This window comes from Ostrea edulis, chromosome 6 (assembly GCF_947568905.1).
Source record: "Ostrea edulis chromosome 6, xbOstEdul1.1, whole genome shotgun sequence".
NCBI lineage: Eukaryota > Metazoa > Mollusca > Bivalvia > Ostreida > Ostreidae > Ostrea > Ostrea edulis.
Window position 1 is genome coordinate 72,629,614 of NC_079169.1, and position 25,793 is coordinate 72,655,406.

The following is a 25,793-nucleotide window of genomic DNA, read 5'->3' on the forward strand; positions in this document are numbered from 1 at the left end:
TAATATTCTTTGTAAATTTTATTTTCATCTGTCTCAAAGACAATCTGTACATGGGAATGGAATGACAAATAACAGCAATATATAAACTTCATTAAGACAGAGTTTGATTCTGGTTGTCAACAGACTGATTTTTCCTGAAAACCGGGGTATCAAAATCTAGTGATATAAGTAAAAAGATATATATACATTAACGTGTATGAAACTTACTATCCTTCAAGTTTAACAATCAACTATGGCACTTGCTTTTGATATTAGGTATTCTAAACTCTGAAATATACAAGTCTAATACAACTTAAAACTTTAACTTGACAAACAACAGAACACTATAACAGGGTGTACCTAGAATTACGATTCTGCTGATAAATCTGAACAAATTGTACATTATTGAAATTAAAGAGTTAAACATATGTTAATAATTGATGATATATTGAAAGACATCTGACAAAAAAATGCTGCAGGTTCTACTTAACACTACCTTCCATTTCAACATAATTCATGTTCTCCTTAACATACATGTGTATAGAATAATTTAGGGCTGTTCCATTTCAACATAATCCATGTTCTCCTTAACATACATGTGTATAGAATAATTTAGGGCTTATCCATTTCAACATAATTCATGTTCTCCTTAACATACATGTGTATAGAATAATTTAGGGCTGTTTCATTTCAACATAATCCATGTTCTCCTTAACATACATGTGTATAGAATAATTTAGGGCTGTTCCATTTCAACATAATTCATGTCCTCTTTAACATAAATGTGTATAGAATAATTTAGCTCCAATCATCTGCAGATATTTTCAACATTTAAAGGGGTTCATGCATAACACTTGAAAAAAAAATGTCTGATGTCTGGTCTCACTTTGTCTTTAACAATTCTTTAGGTATTTAATCTTGATTGCAAGTTGAACCTGTGTAAAAACAGACAGATTGAATAATTCATACCTCATTGGTTAATAATTAATGGAAAGAAACCTACAAACAAGTACAAGGTGAGAAATGATGGAATTCAGAAGCAAAACTCCTTTTGTTTGTAAAGGTCTACATTTTATCAGAATGTTCTAAACTTTAAACATAAGTGTTTGCATTGTGACCACTCCCCCCCCCCCCCCCCCCCCCCAAAGATATAATAGATCATACAACTATCAGTGTATTACAGACAGCATTTCTATTGGACATAACTTAAGTATATAAATAGGATGTGCACTAGTACTGGGTTCATCATTTCCCTTGGGCTTCCATTTTTTTTATAATCTCATGATTAATTGATGCATGTTTAAAGTCTCCAGTAAAAATATTCAGTTTATAGGGCTTTTACAAATTTAAACTTGAACTGGACAGAGGGGTCAAATGCCAAATGTCCCTGGTCCATAAACCGAGGGCAAAAAAGAACGAGGTACACAAACCATATTGTTAAAGGGGGGGACTCCATACAGACAGATTGACATATTCTGAACAAAGAGATCCCCATCTACATGGTAATTAACAAGGCTACATACACACACAAAATAAATCACTAATAAAATCTGTGTGAATAACTTATCATTACTATTACATGGTAACGATATAAAATTGCACTGGCCAATATGGTTCAGAATGTTGTGCATGAACAAGATTGCGTGATAACAAAATTTGAAATATACCGTATAAGCAGAATTTTTAGTGAAGACTTAATTTTGGCATGGTAAGTGAGGGTGTTAAGATCGGTAAAATTTAAAATCATTAACAATTTATTCCATATCGTAGGTAATAGTTATCTTTCTTGGAATTATAAAGTCTTTAAAATTAGCTCTCACTAAATATATATAACCATTTTTATGGAAAAATCACTAAATGTGTCTCGCTAAAAATTTCACTAATACGGTATTTAAACATAGTTTGGACTGCATTTAAGGTTGATCGATCCTCATGTGACTTATCAATATGAATGGTTGAAAGTGAAAAAACTATTTTAATTTCCAATCAATATAGTTAAATTCAGTTATTGACCAACAAAAATGTGTATGTTGCCATATTTCTAAAGATCTCAGACATACAAAAACAGAAGTATGCATTAACATAAGAAAATCACACAATTTCGTTAAACAGAAAAATCAAAATAGATAAAAACTTGTTGAAATGACAAATTCTAAATGTCAACAGTTTTAAAAAAAAACCTGCTAATTCATAAATATGTAGAAATTAATTGTGGATATTTGGGAAATCATGTATAATAGACATACAGTAGAGGGAATACCAGCATAGGAGTTATTGCCCTTGAAATTTTTAAAATTATAAAATATAAACTTTTTCAATATCAATAGTTTACCAGATTTATTTTATGCAGTGATTAAAATTCCTTTGAACGATATATTTCCTGATTTCTATCATGCACAAAGTTTAATTTAATAAAGATTTTTGCAAAAACCTATGACATCACATGAGGATCGATCAACCTTAATTTGATAATTATACTGTCAATACATGTATGCACATCAAAGTACAACTCAATGTTCCACTAATACTATTGTCTAATGCTATCAATTCATATATTTTTGTGATGTCATATTTTTCTGGTTTGACAAAATGGGATCTTAAAAACATCATGCAAGGAGAGTTGTTTACTTACTCTACTGTGTAATTTTAGTATTTGTAGGGATGAAAATTTGTGAAAATTTCATTTACTTGCAGTTTCAAGCATGCCCAAAAGCCTTAAAATGAACACAAGTGAGTGAGTGATACAATGTAATTCATTTGTTATTATAACCATGCTTCCTAGGTCATATGAAAGATATGTAAAATATTTTGTTTCATTTAAACAAATTCTTGACCATCTTGTAAATTAAACAGTTCATGTTCAGTGACCAGGTAGTTACATATACATGTAAATAGCAAATACAGTTGTGATTTGTACATAAGAAATACAATTGTACATCTATGTATATAAATATCAGACAGTTGTACATTTGTAGGTACCTGTATGGTGTAAATATCAAATGCAGTGGTACTTTTGTTCATATACATATCCAATACAGGTGTACATAAATGCACATGCATAAATATCAAATTCCTTTTCAAAAGTTTTTTGAAAACAATTTTGATTTAAAGGCAATTTGTTTTGAATGAAAGCCAACACAATGCACATACACATGTTTACTGCCACAATTCTGTTGTTCAAAAAACTTCCAATAAAATGTACTCACAGTTAATGACTATCAAATATGTTACACGAGAACATTTAATATGTGTGATGATCATCGCAGAATGAAACTGATATTTGAGATACTGTATTCTGTACAGGTTACAATTAATGTTAACATTTGTTATCCTCACAAAGTCACATTACTGATCCAACACTTGATCACAAATAACAGCATGGCAAGGGCAAGTGGGATGCTACTTTGCTTCGGGACCAACATTTATTCACAAAGGATTCACTTTCCCCATGTACGATATTTTTTAAAAAAAAAATGGATTGGAATGTACTTTATACATCCGAGTATGTACAACATTTCTACTACAGACATACAAATACCTATTGTGGTACTGTGCATTGCGACATAATTCATAACATACACAAATCCAATAGTAATCAATTTGTATGCTTAGCACCTCTGTATCTGAACATCATTATACCAGCTCTCTAAATCAACCTCTGACTAGATGTTGTAAGTGAATATCACGTGTGTCTCAGGAAGGAGATACTCCATAGGCTGACCTGGAGTGGAGGTTAAAGGTCATCGTCACCAATGGTATCAAAAGCATTGTTCTCAACAAATGTCTTATCCTTCCCCTTGGAATTTTCCTGATGAAATATAATATGCCAACATTTATCAATAACACAGTGCACGATACTATTGTTTCTATTCTTTTAGATTACCGGTATTTAAAAACCGAGGATTAATACTGATTTACAGTACACGTTTTCAAATTATTAAAACCTGCACGTTACTATTTCAGAATCTTTGTAACTATGCAATATTTCACAAACATTCTTTATAGATTATGGAGGAGAAATACATGTACATGTATATGAATAGCTTAAAATTTTACATAGTTGGTCTAAACTTTGAATAAAGGTATAAATTAAATTTTGCTTTCATAATGTAAAGTCTGATAATTTTTAAAAATAAACTGGTTTTCCTTACATTTACAGCTTTGCTTGAGAAATTGTTTTGTTGTTGATTGGTCTGAGGATCCATCTTGGATCTATCTTGTGGCTACAAATATCAACATTTTCTATCAAATTGAGGAGTAGGTAACTAATTGATGAAAAAATGCATATGAATCCAACCATCTTAACATCAAAATAAAAATTCAAACATTCTTAAAATGATAAATACCTTTCTTGTGTATTTTATACAAACCTTTTTCATCTTTTTCCCCTGCTTTTTCATAATCAATTCGTCCACCATTGATTGTAAACACATACTCATAAGTATTGCCTGAAATATTGAAGATGAAGAAGAAATTGCATGGAAATTCAAACATATGACCCACTGTCTTACTGTAGGTTCCGGATTACAAACGAATGACACACTGTATTACTGTAGGTTCCGGATTACAAACGTTATGACCCACTGTCTTACTGTAGGTTCCGGATAACAAACGAATGACCCACTGTATTACTGTAGGTTCCGGATTACAAACGAATGACCCACTGTATTACTGTAGGTTCCGGATTACAAACATACAACCCACTGTATTACTGTAGGTTCCAGATTACAAACGTTATTACCCACTGTCTTACTGTAAGTTCCGGATTACAAACGTACAACCCATTGTATTACTGTAGGTTCCGGATTACAAACGTATGACCCACTGTCTTACTGTAGGTTCTGGATTACAAACGTATGACCCACTGTATCACTGTAGGTTCTGGATTATACTCCAGGAATTTATTATCGCATAATTTTGCGAGAAGCATCACGCGCAAAATAAAATAACTCGCTTTTATTTCTATATTGTTGAAATCCGTGTTAAAATTCTTGATCAATAGATCACTCGTGAATTCATGTACACGTGATTTGACGTCCACAAGACATTTCGCGATATTAAGTACTCACATAAAATAAGGAAACTACAGTGTGTGACAGAAATATATATATACATGAATACATATACTGGTACATTTCATGTGGATGTAAATATGTCAAATGTACCTGGTCTGTTCTGATGGTGATCCATTTCAAAGTGTCTTTTGCCATTAAATATTCAAATGACAGTTCCAATCTGGTTTTGCTTGGCTGACCACCAATGGCTATTTGACTATCAGATTCAGGCATCTGTAAACAGCAGTAGTCTTAAAATTAAATACTTTCATTCTACAACCCAGAACAACACTAAGTCTAGCATTGGTTATAAATCAAGATGCAGTGATATTGCCTAAGAGTTTTTCCAGATTAAAAAAAAATACACGTAATTTTCATCACATAGACATTTTGTCAATAGTAAGCTTTGAAACCTATTTATACTTCATTAATTTCAAAACTACATGGGTTCATTTTGAAACTGGAAGTTGTAGAACTCACTGAAGTCGTGATTCTCCAGCACCTCATCCTGGTGATTTTAAAACTTCCTTCTTTCATTGTGCTCTTGAAAAAAGAAAGAAATTTTCATCAGAAATAAGCACTGTTGGATCTGTTCATTAGTTAGATACTTGTAATTTATATTTCTCCTCAATTTCATTTTTGATAGTATTGTTTATCATGTAGGTAAAAAAAACTATAGGAGACAAGGACCCATTAAGAAGGCCCCATACACTAACCAAAAATGATTCTGGCAATAAACTCATGCCTGACATCTCACCCAAGTAATAATGAAATACTACAACCAAATTAATAGGGTATCCATCCACTGAGGAATAAAATTCAGATTTTGCCAAGGTAAAGTAGAAAGTGAAAGAAACGTAAAAATCTATAAGGGCTATTCCAGCAAAAAAAATATATGGGGGTTAAGTCATTTATGAATTTGTTTTACAGCATATAGAGATCAATTATTTATTATAAAATTGAATTATCAGTCATCGACTTTATTGTTGCATTAGCAAAACTCGAAGTGCAAGCGAGATGTGTATCAATTTTCTCATAATCAGTTATAATCAGGTATATTGTAGAATAATGACTTTGGCATTCCTTTGATCTTTGCAATAACTGTGATAGAATTCTTAACAATTTCTGTTTCATAGGGGATGTAATCCAATGGATCAGCAGCAAACAGGTGGAGTTGTCTGTGAAGCTAATACCAATCCATCATAGTAATAAGTTTCTGAATATGGCATATCCATAGAATTCATTGAAAACTTGAGTCACACAGAAAATAACAATTTCACTTCACATCAGACATCTACACAAACTGTACAAAATTTTAAGAATTTCAAGATGATTACTGAGTCAGTCTGTATCCTAAAGTTGAGTTCTCGATGCCCTGCAGCTACAAAAACTCTGGAATGGGGATGGGGATAATCAGTTTCACAGGGTTTAAACTGTATATAACCGTAGTACTTCATAGTCCTCGCTAGGCGCAGATACTGAAAGAAAATTAAACTTCATTTAGAATGAAATTGGTTTCACATATATATTGTATGTAATGGAGTAAGAGTTCCTTAAATTCGCCTTCTAAATAATTTTAAATGAACCTCAAAATGACCTGATATAATACAATGCTAGTGTCCATACTTATTTATTCAGAGACTCTTCCAATGATCATTCATTCTACTTGTGCAAATCATATTTTTGTGAGAATATAATGGATGGTAAAACATTACTTTATTTGCTATTGATAATTAATATACACCTATTTACTGGCTATGAGGACAATAGCAAGTTTATTGTCCCCCTCGACAACAACTATTTTCCTTGGCTGCGCCTCGGGAAATAATTGTTGTCGGGGGGCACAATAAACTTGCTATTGTCCGAATAGTCAGTAAATAGGTGTTTTATTATACCAAAGTAGACTTTACTTGTGTCAGACATACCAACGTGAAGTTTACCCATCTCCATTGTCGTTTGGTAAACTAATTAGAGTTATTGGACTTTGACGTCACAGATTTGATAACACTACAGATATTCCGAAAAAGAAAACGCAGGAAAATATAGCATCTAGTAAATAGTTTCGAGACTATTTCCCTAGGGCAGATAGTTAAGAAACTATTTCACGGCTAGCGTTATCCAGAAGAAATAGCAAATTTATTCACCTAACATTTATTTAGCAAAAACATTCTGAAGTATAATAAACAGCAATATTCTTACCTCCCGTTTGGAGCCCCTCTGTTGTAAGGTTGCTAAGTGACGGAGTTGTTCCTTTGTTCCAAGTGTCCACTGTCTTTCAATGTCACTGACTGCCTGTTTATAATAAGGATAAAGGTTGTTCATTATCTGTTTCACTAATTTTACTTTTCTGTAAATACATGTACCTTTTTAAGGTGAATACTGAAACATGTACCTGAACATAGAGGAGATTCATTGAGATTTTGTTGTCAACCAATTCATCTTCATACGCCAGGTCCCAGACACTGTGAAACAGACAATGCCAGCTTATTTATAAAAGTAAAGAATAAAATCCTTCCAATTATGTTCTATTTATTTCTATAAATAACATCTGAATGAATATAAGAATAATGTTATAATACATATAACTGTGTACTCATATTCTTGTACTATCACATCAATCTATGGAAATACACATGTAATAAATCACATTCCTACTTCTGTCTGTATCATAACTGCACTAACTTACTCTTTTGTTTTAGCCAGGAGGACAAAATTATTGAAATTAATTCTTATACACAGAACATCTAAGGATCAGCTAATGGTAAATTCGTATACCTTTAATGCAGAACAACTAAAGATCAACCATAGCAGTCAACCCATATACACATTCACCTTGTCAACCCGTATACACGTTCACCCTGTCAACCCGTATACACGTTCACCTTGTCAACCCATATACACGGTCACCTTTTATAAAGATCAACCATAGCAGTCAACTCGTACATACGTTCACCTTTTACACAGAACAACCAAAGATCAACCATAGCTGTCAACCCATATACACGTTCACCTTTTACACAGAACAATCAGCAGTATACTTTTTATGCAGAAAAATGAAGGATCAACTAGCAATAAACTCATAATTTTTTTACGCAGAACTACAGATCAATAGCAGTAAATTCATATACCTTTTACGCAGAACAATCCTGTGGGAACCCACTTTGTTTGCATACTTTAGGGAAATGTATGGGGATTCAAAATCTTGGAGTTTCCTCACAACTAAAGAATAAAACATTGAAGTTTGTTGAATAAAATGAAGTACAGAAGACAATCTAATTAAAACCAGATACTTGATCCTCCTGTGAGCATCATGAAATAGGATATTAACCAGATTGGGACATACAATTAGACATATGATGAAACAAATTTGGAAACTGTTCAAGATTTATCACGTAACACAGTCTTAGATAAAATCCAGGAGCTTCGCTTCCAAATTATAAATTGGGGGTAATTTCTCGGAAAGCCAAAAATTGCATTTGATTTTCGTGTATCTGGATGTAGTAGCTTGGTACTGTCATCTTCATAACTTAAAGGCTGCATGGGGGCTAAGGGTTACAAAAAAAGAGTGAGAGAAAGCAAGAGGGAGAGGAAAAAGGTATACCTTGGCATACTTAATCAATGGAACTGATTCCATAACAAGAGGCCCATGGGCCTAGAATCGCTCTTCTGATACATTGTAGAACAGGCAAAAATTCTCACTAACCAAGATTCATCAATTAACAAAGTTTGATGATGTTAAGTCAAATAGTACCTGAAAATTTAAATGTCACTGTCCAAAAGTAGGTCACGGTGACCTACTTTTGGTCGACACACTGAAGACTACAGATGCATCAACTGACAAGTCAAATAGTATTCAAATATAGCCGTCAAATTCCAAAAGAAGGCTACAGTGACCTACGTTTTGGTCAACACACTCCAAAGACTCAAGATGCATCAACTGACAAAGTTTGATAATTGAAGTCAAATAGTATCTGAAATATTCAAATATAGCCGTCAAAATCCAAAAATAGGTCACAGTGACTTACTTCTTAGTCAACACACTCTGAAGACTCAATATGCATCAACTGACAAAGTTTGATAATTGTAAGTCAAATAGTATCTGAAATATTAAAATATAGCCGTCAAATTCCAAAAGTAGGTCACGGTGACCTACTGTTTGGTCAACAAACTATGAAGACTCAAGATGCATCAACTGACAAAGTTTGATGATCCTAGCTTTCATAGTGTCCAAAATATGCATCTAAAATGAAAATGTAAAATTTGAATGTCTGCAAAATTCAAAAAGTAGGTCACTGTGACCTACTTTTTTTTAATAAATATGTTTCGAGGCCTCTAGACACATCAACTTACAAGGTTTGATGATTCTAAACCTCTCGGTATCTGAAATAACCTAAAATGTATTCATAAATGATTAGCCATAAAATTCAGAAAGTAGGTCATGGTGACATACTTTTCACATGACGCAGTTCAAAGTCCCATGATCCATCAACTGACAACTTTTGATGATCATAGGCTCAAAAGTGTCCAAGATATGCATCAAAATCCATTTAATAATAATTACCTGCGAAATTCAAAAAGTAGGTCACCATGACCTACTTCTGAGACAACATGATATTAGGTCCTAAGATGCATCAACTGACAAAATTTGATGATCCTATTCCTTATACTAAGCAAAATATCAAAGTTTTAACAAAACAAAATTTAAGGTCAACTTTGAAGTGACCTTGAGACCACACCCTTTGCCCCAGGATGATGCCTTGAACAATTTTTTATCTACAACCTATCCTCATCCTTATGCATAAGTTTGGTGATAATTTGCCCAGTGGTTCTTGAGATGATTTTTTTTAGCAACCACTACTTTTGTTTGCATTTTCCCAATTATCTCCCCTTGTTAAAGGGTCACAACCCTAGTTTTAGTACAAATGAAAGCCCTTGGGCCAAGGATACCCAGTGACAAATTTGACAAAAATTGGCCAAGGGGTTCTTGAGATATAGCCCTTTTTCCAAAAAGTTGACGCACACCGCACACCAGACATATGGCCATATGATTAGCTCTTTGAGCCTTCGGCTCAGAAGAGCTAAAAAAGTGTGCAGTACATCCTAAGCAGAAGCTAAACCTTATTATAGTTGTATATTGTACAAACACACATGGGAGACATTTTTTGACAAAATTAGTTCACACTTACTGGAATTATCTCCACCATCCTCTTTTTGAACAAGAAACAAACCAAAGTAGTAGACAAACTCATCTGGCAGTTCTACCTGTGAGGCAACAGCCTACAATAGAAAGCAGTCAAATCATGATAAAATTCAGTTTTCTAAACTAAGCTAACAAGAGGTACTGTGAGCAATGCTCACTAAGAATACCCCCCGCTTACCCCAATCTCCCAAAGGGTGTTGGTAATAGGTATAAACTACCTCTTTTCTGAGTGTAAAAAACAAATGGCATGACAAACCGAACCATATTGCTACTTCGATGTCCAGTGCACATGACCTTTGACCTTTTGACCCCAAAATCGATAGGGAACATCTTCATCCCATGGGTAGTCCATATGTATGATATGGTGACTGTAGGTGGAAAGGATAACGCTTTAGAGCCCGGAAACCATATTGCTACTTCGATGTCCAGTGCGCTTGACCTTTGGACCCCAAAATCGATAGGGAACATCTTCATCCCATGGGTAATCCATATATATGATATGGTGACGGGAGGTGGAAAGGATAATGCTTTAGAGCCCGGAAACCATTGCGTCTACAGACGGACGGACAGACAGACGGACAACCCGATTCCAGTATACCCCCCCACAACTTGTTGCGGGGGGTATAAAAATGTAATACACGTAATGAGTACATCATATAATATACACCGATGTTTTCACAGCGCACATTTCATTCATCGTGTAATTTGATAACTTTTAAAGGCTACGATCTAATTCGAAAAGCTGTGTACCTCTAGGACATCGTCTGTTTGGTCTGTGGACATGATTTTGACAGTAATTTTATGGCCATTCATCAGATAGACGTCCAGGGAGGAAGCCTCTGAGGCCTCTTTCTGGGTCTCCTACAAGATAGATCAATCAAATAATCAAAGGTAAAACTAAATAGCAGTCGTCTCCTACAAGATAGATCAATCAAATAATCAAAGATAAAACTAAATAGCAGTCGTCTCCTACAAGATAGATCAATCAAATAATCAAAGATAAAACTAAATAGCAGTCGTCTCCTACAAGATAGATCAATCAAATAATCAAAGGTAAAACTAAATAGCAGTCAAAACCCAATCAATCTACAGCAAATACTATGATATTTTAAAGGTTGTTGACAGGTTTCAACCAAACTTTTAAATTCTTGAATAGTTTTTTATGAAAGCTGTCTAATGCCAAAATCAGTTACATGTAACCACCTTCATGAATACCACAATATTTCCAGTGGTGTTGAATTTCTGTTTTTAATACCACTGGTAGAACAAAGATACAGAGCCTATTGAATACTGAATGTATTCAACACTTTAAGTCTATGGTAATCATAGTGCACATTGATTTTTAAAAGATTTTTTTACCCTCTTTATTCCCACAAAAATGTTGACCACATATTTAGAGCTCATTCTAGCTGCACAGGGTCATGACTTAATAGAATCAACTTCACACTGGGATGTTGTGCATCTATAACAATATTACTAACATGGTCTTGCCGTCATCTTCTGGAGAAGATTTTTTAAAAGACTTTCAAAAGTTTACAGGCCCACAATTTGATCCAAGAGCTGACATTGAATACCAGTTACCAGCATGAAAATCTCTTGTTTACACAAACAAGAAATGACAACATTTATATCATTTATGGTACTAACGAGTATGAAGTGGCTTACTGATAATATATGGAATATTAACACGACATACTTCAATATCTCTCAATGTTCTACTTAAGATAAACACAGAATACTTAATAATAGTCAAATTTGAGGAAGTTATTTTCATGTTCTCCCTCCCACTTGGATTTACAAAATAAAAAGTTCCTTCCATCAATATGGCAAACAGCATGAAATTTTAGTATGAAATTTCACCTGTAATATTTTGAGATTATTTATTTACCAGGTACTGTAAATTTGATCTGGGTGAAAAAGAAGTGGCATTCTTGAACAAAATTTATACTGGTAATCACGTAAAGGACTTCCCCATTTTAGCTGTAGCATGTGGTCCTTTTCCACCATCCTTCTTTTCAAAGAAAAATTATTTATCTATTACACCTTTTAGTAAATATTAAACACTGGTGTATCTCCAATAAGTGTACAGTCCTTTCCCCCTGGGATATTGGAAGATAAGGGTAGAAAACTAAGTTTTGAATAATTACCCATAGCCTGAAAATTATAGATTACTACCCGAATGGATACGGCTTTCATTGATACACACCTGGGCGGAGATATTCAAATCCCACAACGATGAGCTATTTATACAACTTGGACTTGTTAAAGCTGTATGGTCCAAATTTTGAAAAAAAATTTCCACCTTGTAAAAATGTTGTTAAATCATCTCATGTACGTTACCATTATGACATGTCGTACATAATTTCACCTGTTTTAACCAGAATTATTTTAAATTGGTGTCTATACAACCGTGACTCTGCCATGCATGAATCAGGTGAGCCACGTGTCCATTTCAGACTTTTAAAGGTACTCAATTATCTGTGTAAAGCTGTGTATTTTGTTACAACAGTACTATGCCAAAATATTAAGTGAAATAAAATCATCAAATACCTCTTAGTAATTTGTTGCCTGTCTTACGCTCTTTCAGCCTTTAATCAAGGTTCGACAGTTGCGTCCAAGTTATATATGTATATACATCGATCATGTTGGGTTTTCCCCTGACGCGTGTGGGACTATTTATAGATGCCTAACATTTCAAATGTTTTCTACTACATGCAAATGTTTTCGAGGGAAAGTTGATACATGAACTTCGAATGATACAGCTTGGTATGTATATATGTAGTCGACAGTACCGTGCGGTCTGACGAGTATTTCAAGCATTAGCATGAACAGATTGTCACATGGCTGATTTGATATTCAGCAGATCAAGATGTGGTCAATACTGGCAAATGAGGTAGGAAAAAAAACATGTAGTTTTTGCAGATTTTTATGAATTTCATCTCCAACACAAGAGTGTCCAGTCTTGCCTTTTGAATATAATTTTTTTTTATTACAAAAAAGAATTATAATAGAAAAGAGAAATCTGGACAACCCTGTGCTTGATATAAACAAAGGCTTTAAAAACTTGTCATCAATAGAAATAAACAAAAACGGACTAAACTGATTTCAAAAGACGGCATAAGCTCTTAAAGGGACTGATTCACGATTTCCCCCCAAATTTTGCTTTTCACTTTAAATGATCAAAATCTACAGTCTAATATGTTTAGGTTTCACAAAAAAATTTTTAAGTTATTTATCATGACAGAAGCTCATTATAGAGAGTTAATTATTTGTTTTGAAAATAAAGACTGAGGTGTGTTATTGTTTACGAAGTTTTCAAAATAAATGGATATTGATCTAAGTTTATTATATATATCACATCTCAAGTATACTTTAGGTAAAATGTGTCATTGAAAAGTTAAAATTTGTGATTGTGCAAAATGAAGATGCTTTACAGGTAAATTACAAAACTGACATTTCACTGGTTTGTTTGTTTACATAAAAAGACTCGAGTTTGTTTACGTAACACAGAATCAAAGCTAAAATATTGCTCTTATCCTTGCATTCAGACGGTCCAAATTTTGGTTGTCAACATTAAATTAGTTACATTTTTAATTTTTAACATCATGCAAATATGAAAAATATTTCTTTAGAAAAACGTGAACCAGTCCCTTTTATGTTGATGAATTTTTCAGTAAAATAAAATGCCAAACCTATAAGTTAAAGTGTTAATGAACATGCTGGAGCATTGTAAATTGCATAATTTAAACTTTAATTTTTTACTAAATCATTGGGGGCCATATGTCACAGCTTAAGTTGGGGAGGTCCTTTGAAAGGGAGAACTAATACTAGTGAGTACATGTACCAATGTTAACAACCTACCTGCTGTGCTTTCAGGAAAAATCCATTAAATGTGTCAGTATTTGAAATCTGAGGGTCCTGGCTTACTGCAGATAAACAAAAGTGTCATAAATCATATAATCTTATACACAAATGTCTGTATTTGTATGGTTTACCATTTCAGGTATATGAAATTCTAAAATTTGCAATTGAGGTGCATGTATATGTACATGTGTAAATCCTTTCAAAGAGTATTCTGATAAATACATCAAACATGTCCTGCCTGGTAAACATTGAGCAAATAAAATAAATCAAGAAATAAAAAAGAAATGTGCAATGTTGTCTACTAAAATTAAATATATACCATGTTTTTCAAAATCTTATTTCATTTTTTTTTTACACTGAATGTGTAATAATATTCTTACTGATCTGAATAAACCTCTCCAGCATCTGTCTCCTCTCTTCCACTTTGGGAGGTGTCAATGACAAAAATTTCTTTGGTGGGAATGGTGGCATTGACAATCCACCAAATTCCTTTTTAAGCTAAAAGAAGGAATTCTAGTTTGATTTTTTTTCTAGTAACAAATATCTAATTTAAAAATAAAATGCTGATATTAATGGTATTATAAAAATATCAAACAGGGGTTTTGGTGATTTTTTTTCTAGTAACGAATATCTAAAACAAGAGGCCCATGGGCCTAGAATTGCTCTTCTGATACATTGTAGAACAGGCAAAAATTCTCACTAACCAAGATTCATCAATTAACAAGGTTTAAAGACCTATCACATGATAGTGTATGAAGGGGATATCATACAGTACACTATTAGATTAGGCAATAAAAATAATTACAAAATGAAGTTACTTAACCTACGTGCATATCTGGGTAGTACATATTTCTCTTCTACATGAATTTTTTCAAGGGACATAGAGACGGTTAGGGTGCTAAATACTGAATTTACTATGCATACAATTAGAACAAGGGGATCACATTGTATTTTGTCCAATTTTTAATGCAATTACATCATGCTATTATTGGAAAATGGTTCTTAAAATCTTAAAACCAATATCAACAAAATTGCTTTTTAACTTTTTCAGCTCTGTTGAAATAAAAAACAAAGAGTGAGTTAAGTGACAGAATAGCATTCTTAATGAATTTTTCTATATTTTTCAAAGATTTGGCAATATCTTTTATTAATGATTGTCTGAAACAAAAATTTACATGACAAGCTGGTTTTAAAAATGTGTACAGTTATCAAAAAATTATACAGGAAATTCTAAGTTTAAAGTGTAAGTACAGTAGTTGAAAATAATGTTGCAATGAATAAGACAAAAATGTCACGAATGCAATCTATACATCTCCTCTACAATGTTATCTAAGAAAAACTTAAATACTATTTTGGTCGACACATTGAAGACTCAAGATGCATCAACTGACAAGTCAAACAGTATTCAAATATAGCCGTCAAATTCCAAAAGAAGGCCACAGTGACCTACTTTTTGGTCGACACACTCCAAAGACTCAAGATGCATCAACTGACAAAGTTTGATAATTGAAGTCAAATAGTATCTGAAATATTCAGATATAAACGTCAAATTCCAAAAGTAGGTCACAGTGACCTACTTTTTGGTTGACACACTCTGAAGACTCAAGACCCATCAACTAACAAAGTTTGAGGAATGTAAGTCAAATAGTATCTGAAATATTCAAATATAGCTGTCAAAATCCAAAAATAGGTCACAGTGACCTACTTCTTAGTCAACACACTCTGAAGACTCAACATGCATCAACTGACAAAGTTTGATAATTGTAAGTCAAAAAGTACCTGAAATATTAAAATGTAGCCGTCAAATTCCAAAAGTAGATCACAGTGACCTACTGTTTGGTCAACAAACTATGAAGACTCTAGATGCATCAACTGACAAAGTTTGATGATCCTAGCTTCCATAGTGTCCAAAATATGCATCTAAAATGAAAATGTAAAATTTGAATGTCTGCAAAATTCAAAAAGTAGGTCACTGTGACTTACTTTTTTTAATAAATATGTTTCAAAGTTTCTAGACGCATCAACTTACAAGGTTTGATGATTCTAAACCTCTCGGTATCTGAAATAACAACCTAAAATGTATTCATAAATGATTAGCCATAAAATTCAGAAAGTAGGTCATGGTGACATACTTTTCACATGACGCAGTTCAAAGTCCCATGATCCATCAACTAACAACTTTTGATGATCATAGGCTCAAAAGTGTCCAAGATATGCATCAAAATCCATTTAATAATAATTACCTGCGAAATTCAAAAAGTAGGTCACCATGACCTACTTTTGAGACAACATAATATTAGGTCCTAAGATGCATCAACTGACAAAATTTGATGATCCTAGTCCTTATACTAAGCAAAACATCAAAGTTTTAACAAAACAAAATTTAAGGTCAACTTTGAAGTGACCTTGAGACCACACCCTTTGCCCCAGGATGATGCCTTGAACAATTTTTTATCTACAACCTATCCTCATCCTTATGCATAAGTTTGGTGATAATTTGCCCAGTGGTTCTTGAGAAGAAGATTTTTAGCAACCACTACTTTTGTTTGCATTTTCCTAATTATCTCCCCTTGTTAAAGAGTCACAACCCTAGTTTTAGTACAAATGAAAGCCCTTGGGCCAAGGATACCCTGTGACAAATTTGACAAAAATTGGCCAAGGGGTTCTTGAGATATAGCCCTTTTTCCAAAAAGTTGACGCACACCGCACGCCAGACATATGGCCATATGATTAGCTCTTTGAGCCTTCGGAAGAGCTAATAAATTGCTAATATTTACGGTATTAAAAGATTATGGATCAAGAGTTTCGTAGTATAACAAATTTTTCAAAACATTTTAATTGTAGTTAAGTGCATTTAATCCAATAATTACATAAATAGAAAGGATGCTTTCAATTTTTATGTTAAAGTTAGTTACTTCTACTGATTGTGCTGGTTAAGATTATTCTTATTATACTTTTTTTTTTCTTTTTCCTAGACGCTAACTTTGAAGCTTCATATCTTGCTCATTTCTGCATGGATTTTGCTCAAATTTTCAGGGTTTATAAACTTTACAGAACAATTTTAAAATCATGTACTACATTTCAGAAATTCCCTTCTGTTCACGAGTTATTCCCCTTTGAATGAAATTTTAGGGGCTTTGGTTTCCAGACAAAGGCTCCGAGACTGTATAAGCTTGAGCAGAAAATGCATTGAAAATGAAAAGTAGGAGCATTGTAGTTGTGCACATCGTTTTTTGTTTTTTGATTACAGCGTTCGAAATGGTGGTTGACAGGGTTAAAAAATTAGGACGCCTAAAGGAGCAAAAAAATTACACATATTTTCCTTTGTATCTTTTAAACTAAAAACATTTTGTTAAGATGTGTAGAACAAAAGTTGTGCAAAATGTTAAGAGCTTTCTTTTTGGTTTCCCTAAAAAGGGGCTGGCCCCTTAAATTAGGGATCTGGGGATCTTCAAAGTTTTCGCTTTATAACTCAAAAACAGTAAATATTTCGATATGGCTTTCACTGGAAAAGTTGTTCTTTAACATCTTATTGATCTCATAAACATAATATTTTGCTCGAGTATTGTGTTATATATGAGTAAAAAGCTTGACCTGCAAACAGGTAACCGTATCATTAGGTAGGTGAAGGGGGGAAAAATAAGGTTTTAACGTGATCTATGGTTCCTTTAAAAATCATCTATCGACAACTTTCTGTTTTTATTATTTAGTAGCTTTAATATAAACAATCGTTCCAAAGAAAAAAAGAGGAAAAGGTTATCTCTTCTACGTTTGTTATTAAAACAACGATATATTTAATTGAGGAAACAAACCTTCAAGCATAGAATAACTCAGTCATTAACTACACGCATCTTACATACACCACGGGGTTTGTTTTTGTTTACAATTACGTAACCGCCTCGAGGAACCATCGCGTGTGAACCAGGGCATGTACACAAAGTAAACATTGTCGTCCTAAATATAACACAGAATGTTATGTTTTTGATCATATTGGATTTTTCGAATAATTTAGTCTTTCCGGGGATGTATATACTTGTTTATACGTTCCTGGTCTTATGTTTGATTTGTTTTAAATTCAAAACTCTAGAGCATTGAGTCAGGCATCAATTTTAAAATCTGCAATTTAATATACAGTTTGTTTCTCAATCATGTCTAATTGAATGTGTGTTTAATGTCGGAGATTCATGGATACATTTTACAAACATAATGAATTATTTCTGAACATGTTTTGAAATCAATAGTTTATAATAATGATTAAACCAAATCTAAACATGCGTATAGAATATTCAGAAACCCATGGCCGACCAGTCTCATTTCAAATGATTTGTTGTTTTATTGTTAAAAACAATGACTTTAATTAAACATTGATTCAGAACTCCTGGTCCAAATTATGTAACTTCGGCACGTGCCCCTGGCGTGAAATTCATACGCGACTTCTGTGCGCACTGTGTACATAATATACCTACATGTATTTACGCAGATAGATATTAAAGTTTAATAAAATATTCAAGATTTGAGAGCAATTTATTTGATTTGTATGTATAAATAATTCAAACTCGATGAATTATTCTCTTCAATCTGAATATTATGCTATCATAATTTTGTTGTATGATAAAATATTGGTAACAGTTATAAACCTTTATTGTATGTCCTGAGCCATAAATTTCATAAATTTAAATAGTAATTTTTTCTTCATTATTGGGACTGAAAAGTTAAATGCTGAAAGAATTTAATCCCACATACACGCGCGCCTCAAAAGACTGATTCGTGGAATGAGATCATACACGCACGTACTTGAGTAGCATAAATTTATTAAACACATTACGATAAAAATTTATAGTACACCTTTATAGCTTCATTTCAATGAAAAATACAAACCCTGTCCTGGCCATATCAAGTAATGAAGAAACATTTAGATTTCATACAACAGATTTTTATGTTAACTGAGGCTGCATTAGGACCTGACCCAAGGACATATGGTCAAGTTCAAGGTTTTTATGTCACACAGCTCCGACGGAAGACCTCTCGTTGCTTTGCAACGAGCTTTGCTCTAGTTGTTTTGGGTATCATACAAATCTGATCTCCCACTATTGTTCAAATGCTTAGTATGAATACAACTCTAAATGCATACTAAGCTGGTATTTTATAACCTGTCGCATCTGATACCATTATTGTGCTGAAGCTCTGACACTTCTGCATTCAGAATTCTTGACCCACAGATAGAAAAATTGAGAGAAAGGAAGAGGAAACTGTCATTTAGCTGATAAGAAAAAACAAAAACACTTGAAAGTAATCTGATGGACTGTTGTCACACAACAATTATTTTTTGGTGTCTTACATACAGAATAATTATTTAGCATGTTTATGGTCATGATTAGATCTATTGAGAATTCAACACCTTCAACACAAGAAAAATAATGAGCCATCCATTATTCTCAATAAGGAAATACGTCACATTGGAAACATCAAATTAGAGCCAAATTCTCCAATGTAAAATAGTGCACCCAATTGTTCTCGCTGTAAGTTGACAGGAATGTTACAGAGTACACATTCTATATATATACATGTCCTCATCCTGGCTTGACGTAGTGTAAACAGCAGACAATAGGCGTGACTTGCGACGATGACATGTCATTTACTTACCTGTTCATGAAATAGGCGTGACTTGCGACGATGACATGTCATTTACTTACCTGTTCATGAAATTGATGTAGAGCACTGTATCTAACACTACAGTGAAAAACCCCATTTATATGGACGTTGAAGCTCTGTAAAGAGAGATAAAACATACTTAGATTTAAACATGATGTTATTACATTTATATGGACGTTGAAGCTCTGTAAAGAGAGATAAAACATACTTAGATTTAAACATGATGTTATTACATTTATATGGACGTTGAAGCTCTGTAAAGAGAGATAAAACATACTTAGATTTAAACATGATGTTATTACATTTATATGGACGTTGAAGCTCTGTAAAGAGAGATAAAACATACTTAGATTTAAACATGATGTTATTACATTTATATGGACGTTGAAGCTCTGTAAAGAGAGATAAAACATACTTAGATTTAAACATGATGTTATTACATTTATATGGACGTTGAAGCTCTGTAAAGAGAGATAAAACATACTTAGATTTAAACATGATGTTATTACATTTATATGGACGTTGAAGCTCTGTAAAGAGAGATAAAACATACTTAGATTTAAACATGATGTTATTACATTTATATGGACGTTGAAGCTCTGTAAAGAGAGATAAAACATACTTAGATTTAAACATTTATATGGATGTTGAAGCTCTGTAAAGAGAGATAAAACATACTTAGATTTAAACATGATGTTATTACATTTATATGGACGTTGAAGCTCTGTAAAGAGAGATAAAACATACTTAGATTTAAACATGATGTTATTACATTTATATGGACGTTGAAGCTCTGTAAAGAGAGATAAAACATACTTAGATTTAAACATGATGTTATTACATTTATATGGACGTTGAAGCTCTGTAAAGAGAGATAAAACATACTTAGATTTAAACATGATGTTATTACATTTATATGGACGTTGAAGCTCTGTAAAGAGAGATAAAACATACTTAGATTTAAACATTTATATGGACGTTGAAGCTCTGTAAAGAGAGATAAAACATACTTAGATTTAAACATGATGTTATTACATTTATATGGACGTTGAAGCTCTGTAAAGAGAGATAAAACATACTTAGATTTAAACATTTATATGGATGTTGAAGCTCTGTAAAGAGAGATAAAACATACTTAGATTTAAACATGATGTTATTACATTTATATGGACGTTGAAGCTCTGTAAAGAGAGATAAAACATACTTAGATTTAAACATGATGTTATTACATTTATATGGACGTTGAAGCTCTGTAAAGAGAGATAAAACATACTTAGATTTAAACATGATGTTATTACATGTAACCTTGCTCTACAAATCTAACACAACAAGAGATGTTTGTAAAACACATATGCCCCCTATGGTGCAAAATTGAAAAGGGTTATACACACACATCATTTAATTGATAGTAGCATCATCAATTCAAAATATTGACCAAACACTATCTTCCTATGTCAAGAGTGGATTGACCATGTGACCTAAAAATCAATCGGGGTCATCTACTCCTTATGCTGTACCAGCTAGCTAGTGTACCAAGTTTGGTGTCTATCAAGCAAATAATTCTTAAAATATAGGAGACAATATACTACTATGTCCAGTTCAACCATTGACCTTTGGACCTCAAAATTAATAGGGTCATCTTCTCCTGAAGATATACCAGTGTATCATGTTTGATGTCTGTCAAGCAAAGGGTTATCAAGATATTGATTGGACAGTATATTACTATGTCCAGTTTGACCCTTGACTTTTGACCATGTGACCTCAAAATCAATAGGGGTCATCTTCTCCTGAAAATGTACCAGTGTACCAAGTTTGATGTCTGTCAAGAAAAGGGTTCTCTAGACATTGAGTGGTCAGTATATTCCTATGTCCAGTTTGACCCTTAACCTTTGACTATGTGACCTCAAAATCAATAGGGGTCATCTACTCTTTAGGATGTACCAGTGTACCAAGTTTGATGACTGTCAAGCAAAGGGTTCACAAGATATTGAGTGGACATTATATTTCTATGTCCAGAGTCAATTGACCCTTGACCTTTGACCTGAAAAACAATAGGGGTCCTCTTTTACTCATAACCAACCCACATATGAAATATCATTATCATCAAGTGAATGAAGATATTGAGCGGACAACATGTGGTCTAGCGACCAACAGACGGACAGGTGCAAACCAATATGCCCCTCTTCTTTGAAGGGGGGCATAAAAATATATAGATGTTTGAGACATGCTTAATCAGAAAATCATATTAGTTTTGATGTAAATATCCCACAATTCTGTAAGTCTTCAACTAAGCAGACCAATTTCAATTACTTTAACCTGAACTTTTTAAATCAAATTATTCTCTTAAGGATATGCGGGACGATGATCACGTGATGGTTGCGAATTTATTATAAATTCAGAACCAGACGCAGCGTAGTTAAAGCTTCCTGAGAAAAATCGCAATGCTGTACAGACTAGTGATGAAAGATTGTCGCCGACAATCGATTGTTTTTGGCTCTTCGATTCCGATTATCGATTCTATTTTTCATAATCGATTGTCGCTTGTATGCTAATTAATATCTAATCCGAGATTCATCTGACTGTTACTCCAGCTTTTATATCGAGACATGTGCGGGGGAGAGTCAGAGTGGACTCCACATTGAAAATTGGGAATTCAGTGACACCAGCTAGTGTGTATACTGCACATATCCATAAAACTAAATAGAAATAACTCCAAAAATAATAAACATTATTAACTACAAGTAAATAACGATTATATCGATCATTGATCGAAACAGTTCTTTTGATTATGGCCGATTATCGATTATGACATTTTCCCGATTTTTCAACACTAGTACAGACACACTATATGACGTCACAATAAAATAGTATGTCACGACGTTATATCGCTGGGAAAATGTCATCATGTTTTGTCATAATTTGCTACCGTTACCAAGTGTTATGTGTAAATCTGTTGATAAATTCTTGTAAATTTGACAATGGATAATTTTTATTTCTATTTGATATTAATTACAAGTCTCCCTTTTTATATACATTGTATCTATTATATATATATGTATAGTATGCGCCACAGTATTTTTGATTAATACCGAAATCGCTCCTACATGTATGCAATTTGCATCTAGGCATTTAGAAAAAGAAAGTCAATCATGTGTAAACAATGACTCGGTGCAAGTGTAAGATGAGGATTGTTTGTTGGTATTTACTTTTGTAGTCCGAAACTAGAACTGGACACATATTTCTCCGAATCTTGCTTGGGAAACATACAAACTATTCTGGTGCTTTTATAATCGATGATGAAGATCGATACTTTTGGTCAAATATTAATGTCCATGCTAGCTAGGAATGGTTTAATTTCTCAAGCAATTTCATGTTTAAATCTAAGTATGTTTTATCTCTCTAACTAATTCATACCTCACATCATTTTTACTAACTTTACGAAACACTGCTACGGAAATGGTAACTAATGTAAAAAAAAAAATATGACACATGTCGGAATGTATGCGAGAAGGAGACGTGCGAAAAAGAAAAGCATGTGCGACACATAAATTCCTTAAAAATAGCATGGAGATGAACAAGTTAAGCGACACTAGCTACAATGGCCGTGGAAGTGCTGTTGATCTCGTAAACGAAGTAGTAGCTCATATTGACGTTAATTAGATCTAACCCCGTGGTTTGAAAGAAGACGAATTGTAGAGCTAGACGTTTTGTCTGAAGCCATGCCGTGTATAATATAATATATATATATTTTTAAAAATTAAATTTTAATTTGTTTTCATTAACTCAATTTTTTTCAATAATCATATTTCAATAGGTTCAAAAGAAATATAGTTTCTAACAATATATTCCAAAACAGGCACAACGAATTAGGCTGCCCCCCCCCCCCCCCCCCCCCCCCCCCCCCCCCCCCCCCCCCAGGCCTTTGACAATGAGTTTTTTTTAATTTTGTAGTGCAAATAAACTGAGACTGTCCCCTCCCCCATTACTTTTAACAGTAGTTGTAGATGAATAGAATAAAAGCTTGAAAGTTATCAATAAAAATATTTTGCCAACCCTAACCCTAACCCCAAGTGAACGTATCAATGTATAACTTTAAGGACGCCTACTTCAAAATCAAGATTAGCTTCATTCCTTCATATTTCTACAAGAAGTTTGGTATATGAATAGCTTTTACTTGCAGTGTTTGCAAAAATATTTATTGACAGGTTTTTAAGCAGTGCTTCATTTAGTATCTTGACTATCCTGTTTTTGAGTACTAATTCCTCCAAATGCTTAAATTTTCCCATTTTCTAATTATGTGGTTATGTTTAAGCATGTTATTATTATTCATTTTATATTCTGCATATATTCTAAAGATTAATGTAAAAGAAATATATAAAAATTCCATCAAATTATTTTTTTTAATTGAAAATTGGAATGATCTTGTAAAATTCACAATTTTTGAAAAGGGAGGTAATTCAAAGCTTGTTACCTCCCTTATATATGTAGAAAGTGGTCTTGAAATTTATACAATTGTAAAGGACATCCTGATGGTGCTTCGTGTAAAAAAGAAAAAATATTTATTGACTAGTTATTTTTGGCGACATCGTCCTGCATGTCCTTAAGACAAGTGGATAGGCATAACCTACTTGGGCTGGATATCGTTTGGAAAATTACGATATGTATTGCAATACAGAGCAACAATATACGATATATGTAATTACATTTACACTTAATTTTGACGATGAAAATAATTAAATAATAACAAAAATAAAGCTTTGCCTTTTCCTTTTGCATATTACATTGTTAGCTTGAATTAATTTATCACAAAAGACAATACACATATCAACACTTTTAGAAGTAATGTCCCTTGTCCGCCATCTCCCAGTTAAAAATCGTACTTCCCTACGTTGGCCTTTGTAATTTTCTTCTCTGTAGCTCTGAAATTTGTTATTTTTTCCATCAATTGTCATCAACTACAATAATGCCCCCAGGTGGGGCAACCTATTAATTTGTATGAAAACTTGATAATTAGCTAAATCTCACAGTAATAACGTCTTACGTACATTTGGTTTAGGTAAAGAAGGAAAACTTGTGTTTTTCATTGACTGACCTTTGATTGACCCCGTAAAGGTACGTAACTCACAGCGAAGTGTTGTTACGTGTATTATGAATGTGTTAAAGTGTATTATTTATTTGCTTTTATCAATATTATTAACATATTCTTTTTCTTTACAAAAACAAGGGTATCCACCTGCTCTGGCCTTAAACAAGCCCTAGTTGTTGACACAATATCTCCTGTTGTACTAAAAAGCCTGCTCTGAGCACCAAGTCTGAGGCAGTAAAGGAAATTTTTAAAAATTACAAGATGGATATTCACATGTGAATTATAAATTTATTTATTTATTTTTCATATATTTCTTCAAATTCATACCATTCATCAATTATAGATTTTTCCCCATCTTTCTGACTTTATTGTGTCATTGTAAATGTGTTGCTAAATTAGTTGTACCACTAGAGCTTGCAACCTCTGTTCCACAAACATTACACATTGGTTTTTTAAAGATAATTTTTGAAAACTGAGACCATGGTACCATCACCATAGCATACTTTCGACATGTGTTTCCGTTTGAGTCATGGAGTAAATGACATTTAAATAGTTTGTTCGTATATTTTCAATCTATTTGTTAACTCATTCATGAAATTTCACCGTAAGATACGTTAATAACCACTCCTGAATATCAAACAATACAATTCTTACTGTATCACTAAAACATACCAATTTATATCGATAATCGATATATTGATCCAGCCCTGTAGCCTATTATCCACTTATCTTCGCAAATTATTTTGATTCTGGAAGATGTGTCAATGTCAGATACCCGCCATGCCAGTTTACACTTTAACATTATTTTAATGCATGAATCTGTCACACAGAAATCAACACTTACTCGCTGTTTTAAAAATCCATTTTCACATTTCTATCCGACTCGGCTTTGAATTATGTGTTTATCTTTATTGGCACTATATAACAGTAGAAAAAAATCGAACATCCAAAGTTGGAA

The 25,793-nt window shown here is 33.1% G+C and overlaps 1 protein-coding gene across 1 annotated transcript in view; it reads right to left on the reverse strand.

The window, feature by feature from the left end:
- LOC125648498 (sorting nexin-17-like) overlaps window positions 1-25,793 on the reverse strand; it is a 27,525-nt gene continuing 1,732 nt past the window's right edge. The window contains exons 2-15 of the mRNA XM_048875626.2: window positions 19,791-19,865; window positions 14,478-14,595; window positions 14,095-14,159; window positions 10,984-11,094; window positions 10,220-10,310; window positions 8,162-8,252; window positions 7,426-7,495; window positions 7,233-7,325; window positions 6,371-6,511; window positions 5,514-5,576; window positions 5,145-5,267; window positions 4,350-4,427; window positions 4,131-4,202; window positions 1-3,787 (exon numbers count right to left, since the gene is read on the reverse strand). Coding sequence (XP_048731583.1) covers window positions 3,713-3,787; window positions 4,131-4,202; window positions 4,350-4,427; window positions 5,145-5,267; window positions 5,514-5,576; window positions 6,371-6,511; window positions 7,233-7,325; window positions 7,426-7,495; window positions 8,162-8,252; window positions 10,220-10,310; window positions 10,984-11,094; window positions 14,095-14,159; window positions 14,478-14,595; window positions 19,791-19,865 — 1,266 coding nt within the window. The 3' untranslated portion in view covers window positions 1-3,712. The remainder of the gene's footprint in view (window positions 3,788-4,130; window positions 4,203-4,349; window positions 4,428-5,144; window positions 5,268-5,513; window positions 5,577-6,370; window positions 6,512-7,232; window positions 7,326-7,425; window positions 7,496-8,161; window positions 8,253-10,219; window positions 10,311-10,983; window positions 11,095-14,094; window positions 14,160-14,477; window positions 14,596-19,790; window positions 19,866-25,793) is intronic.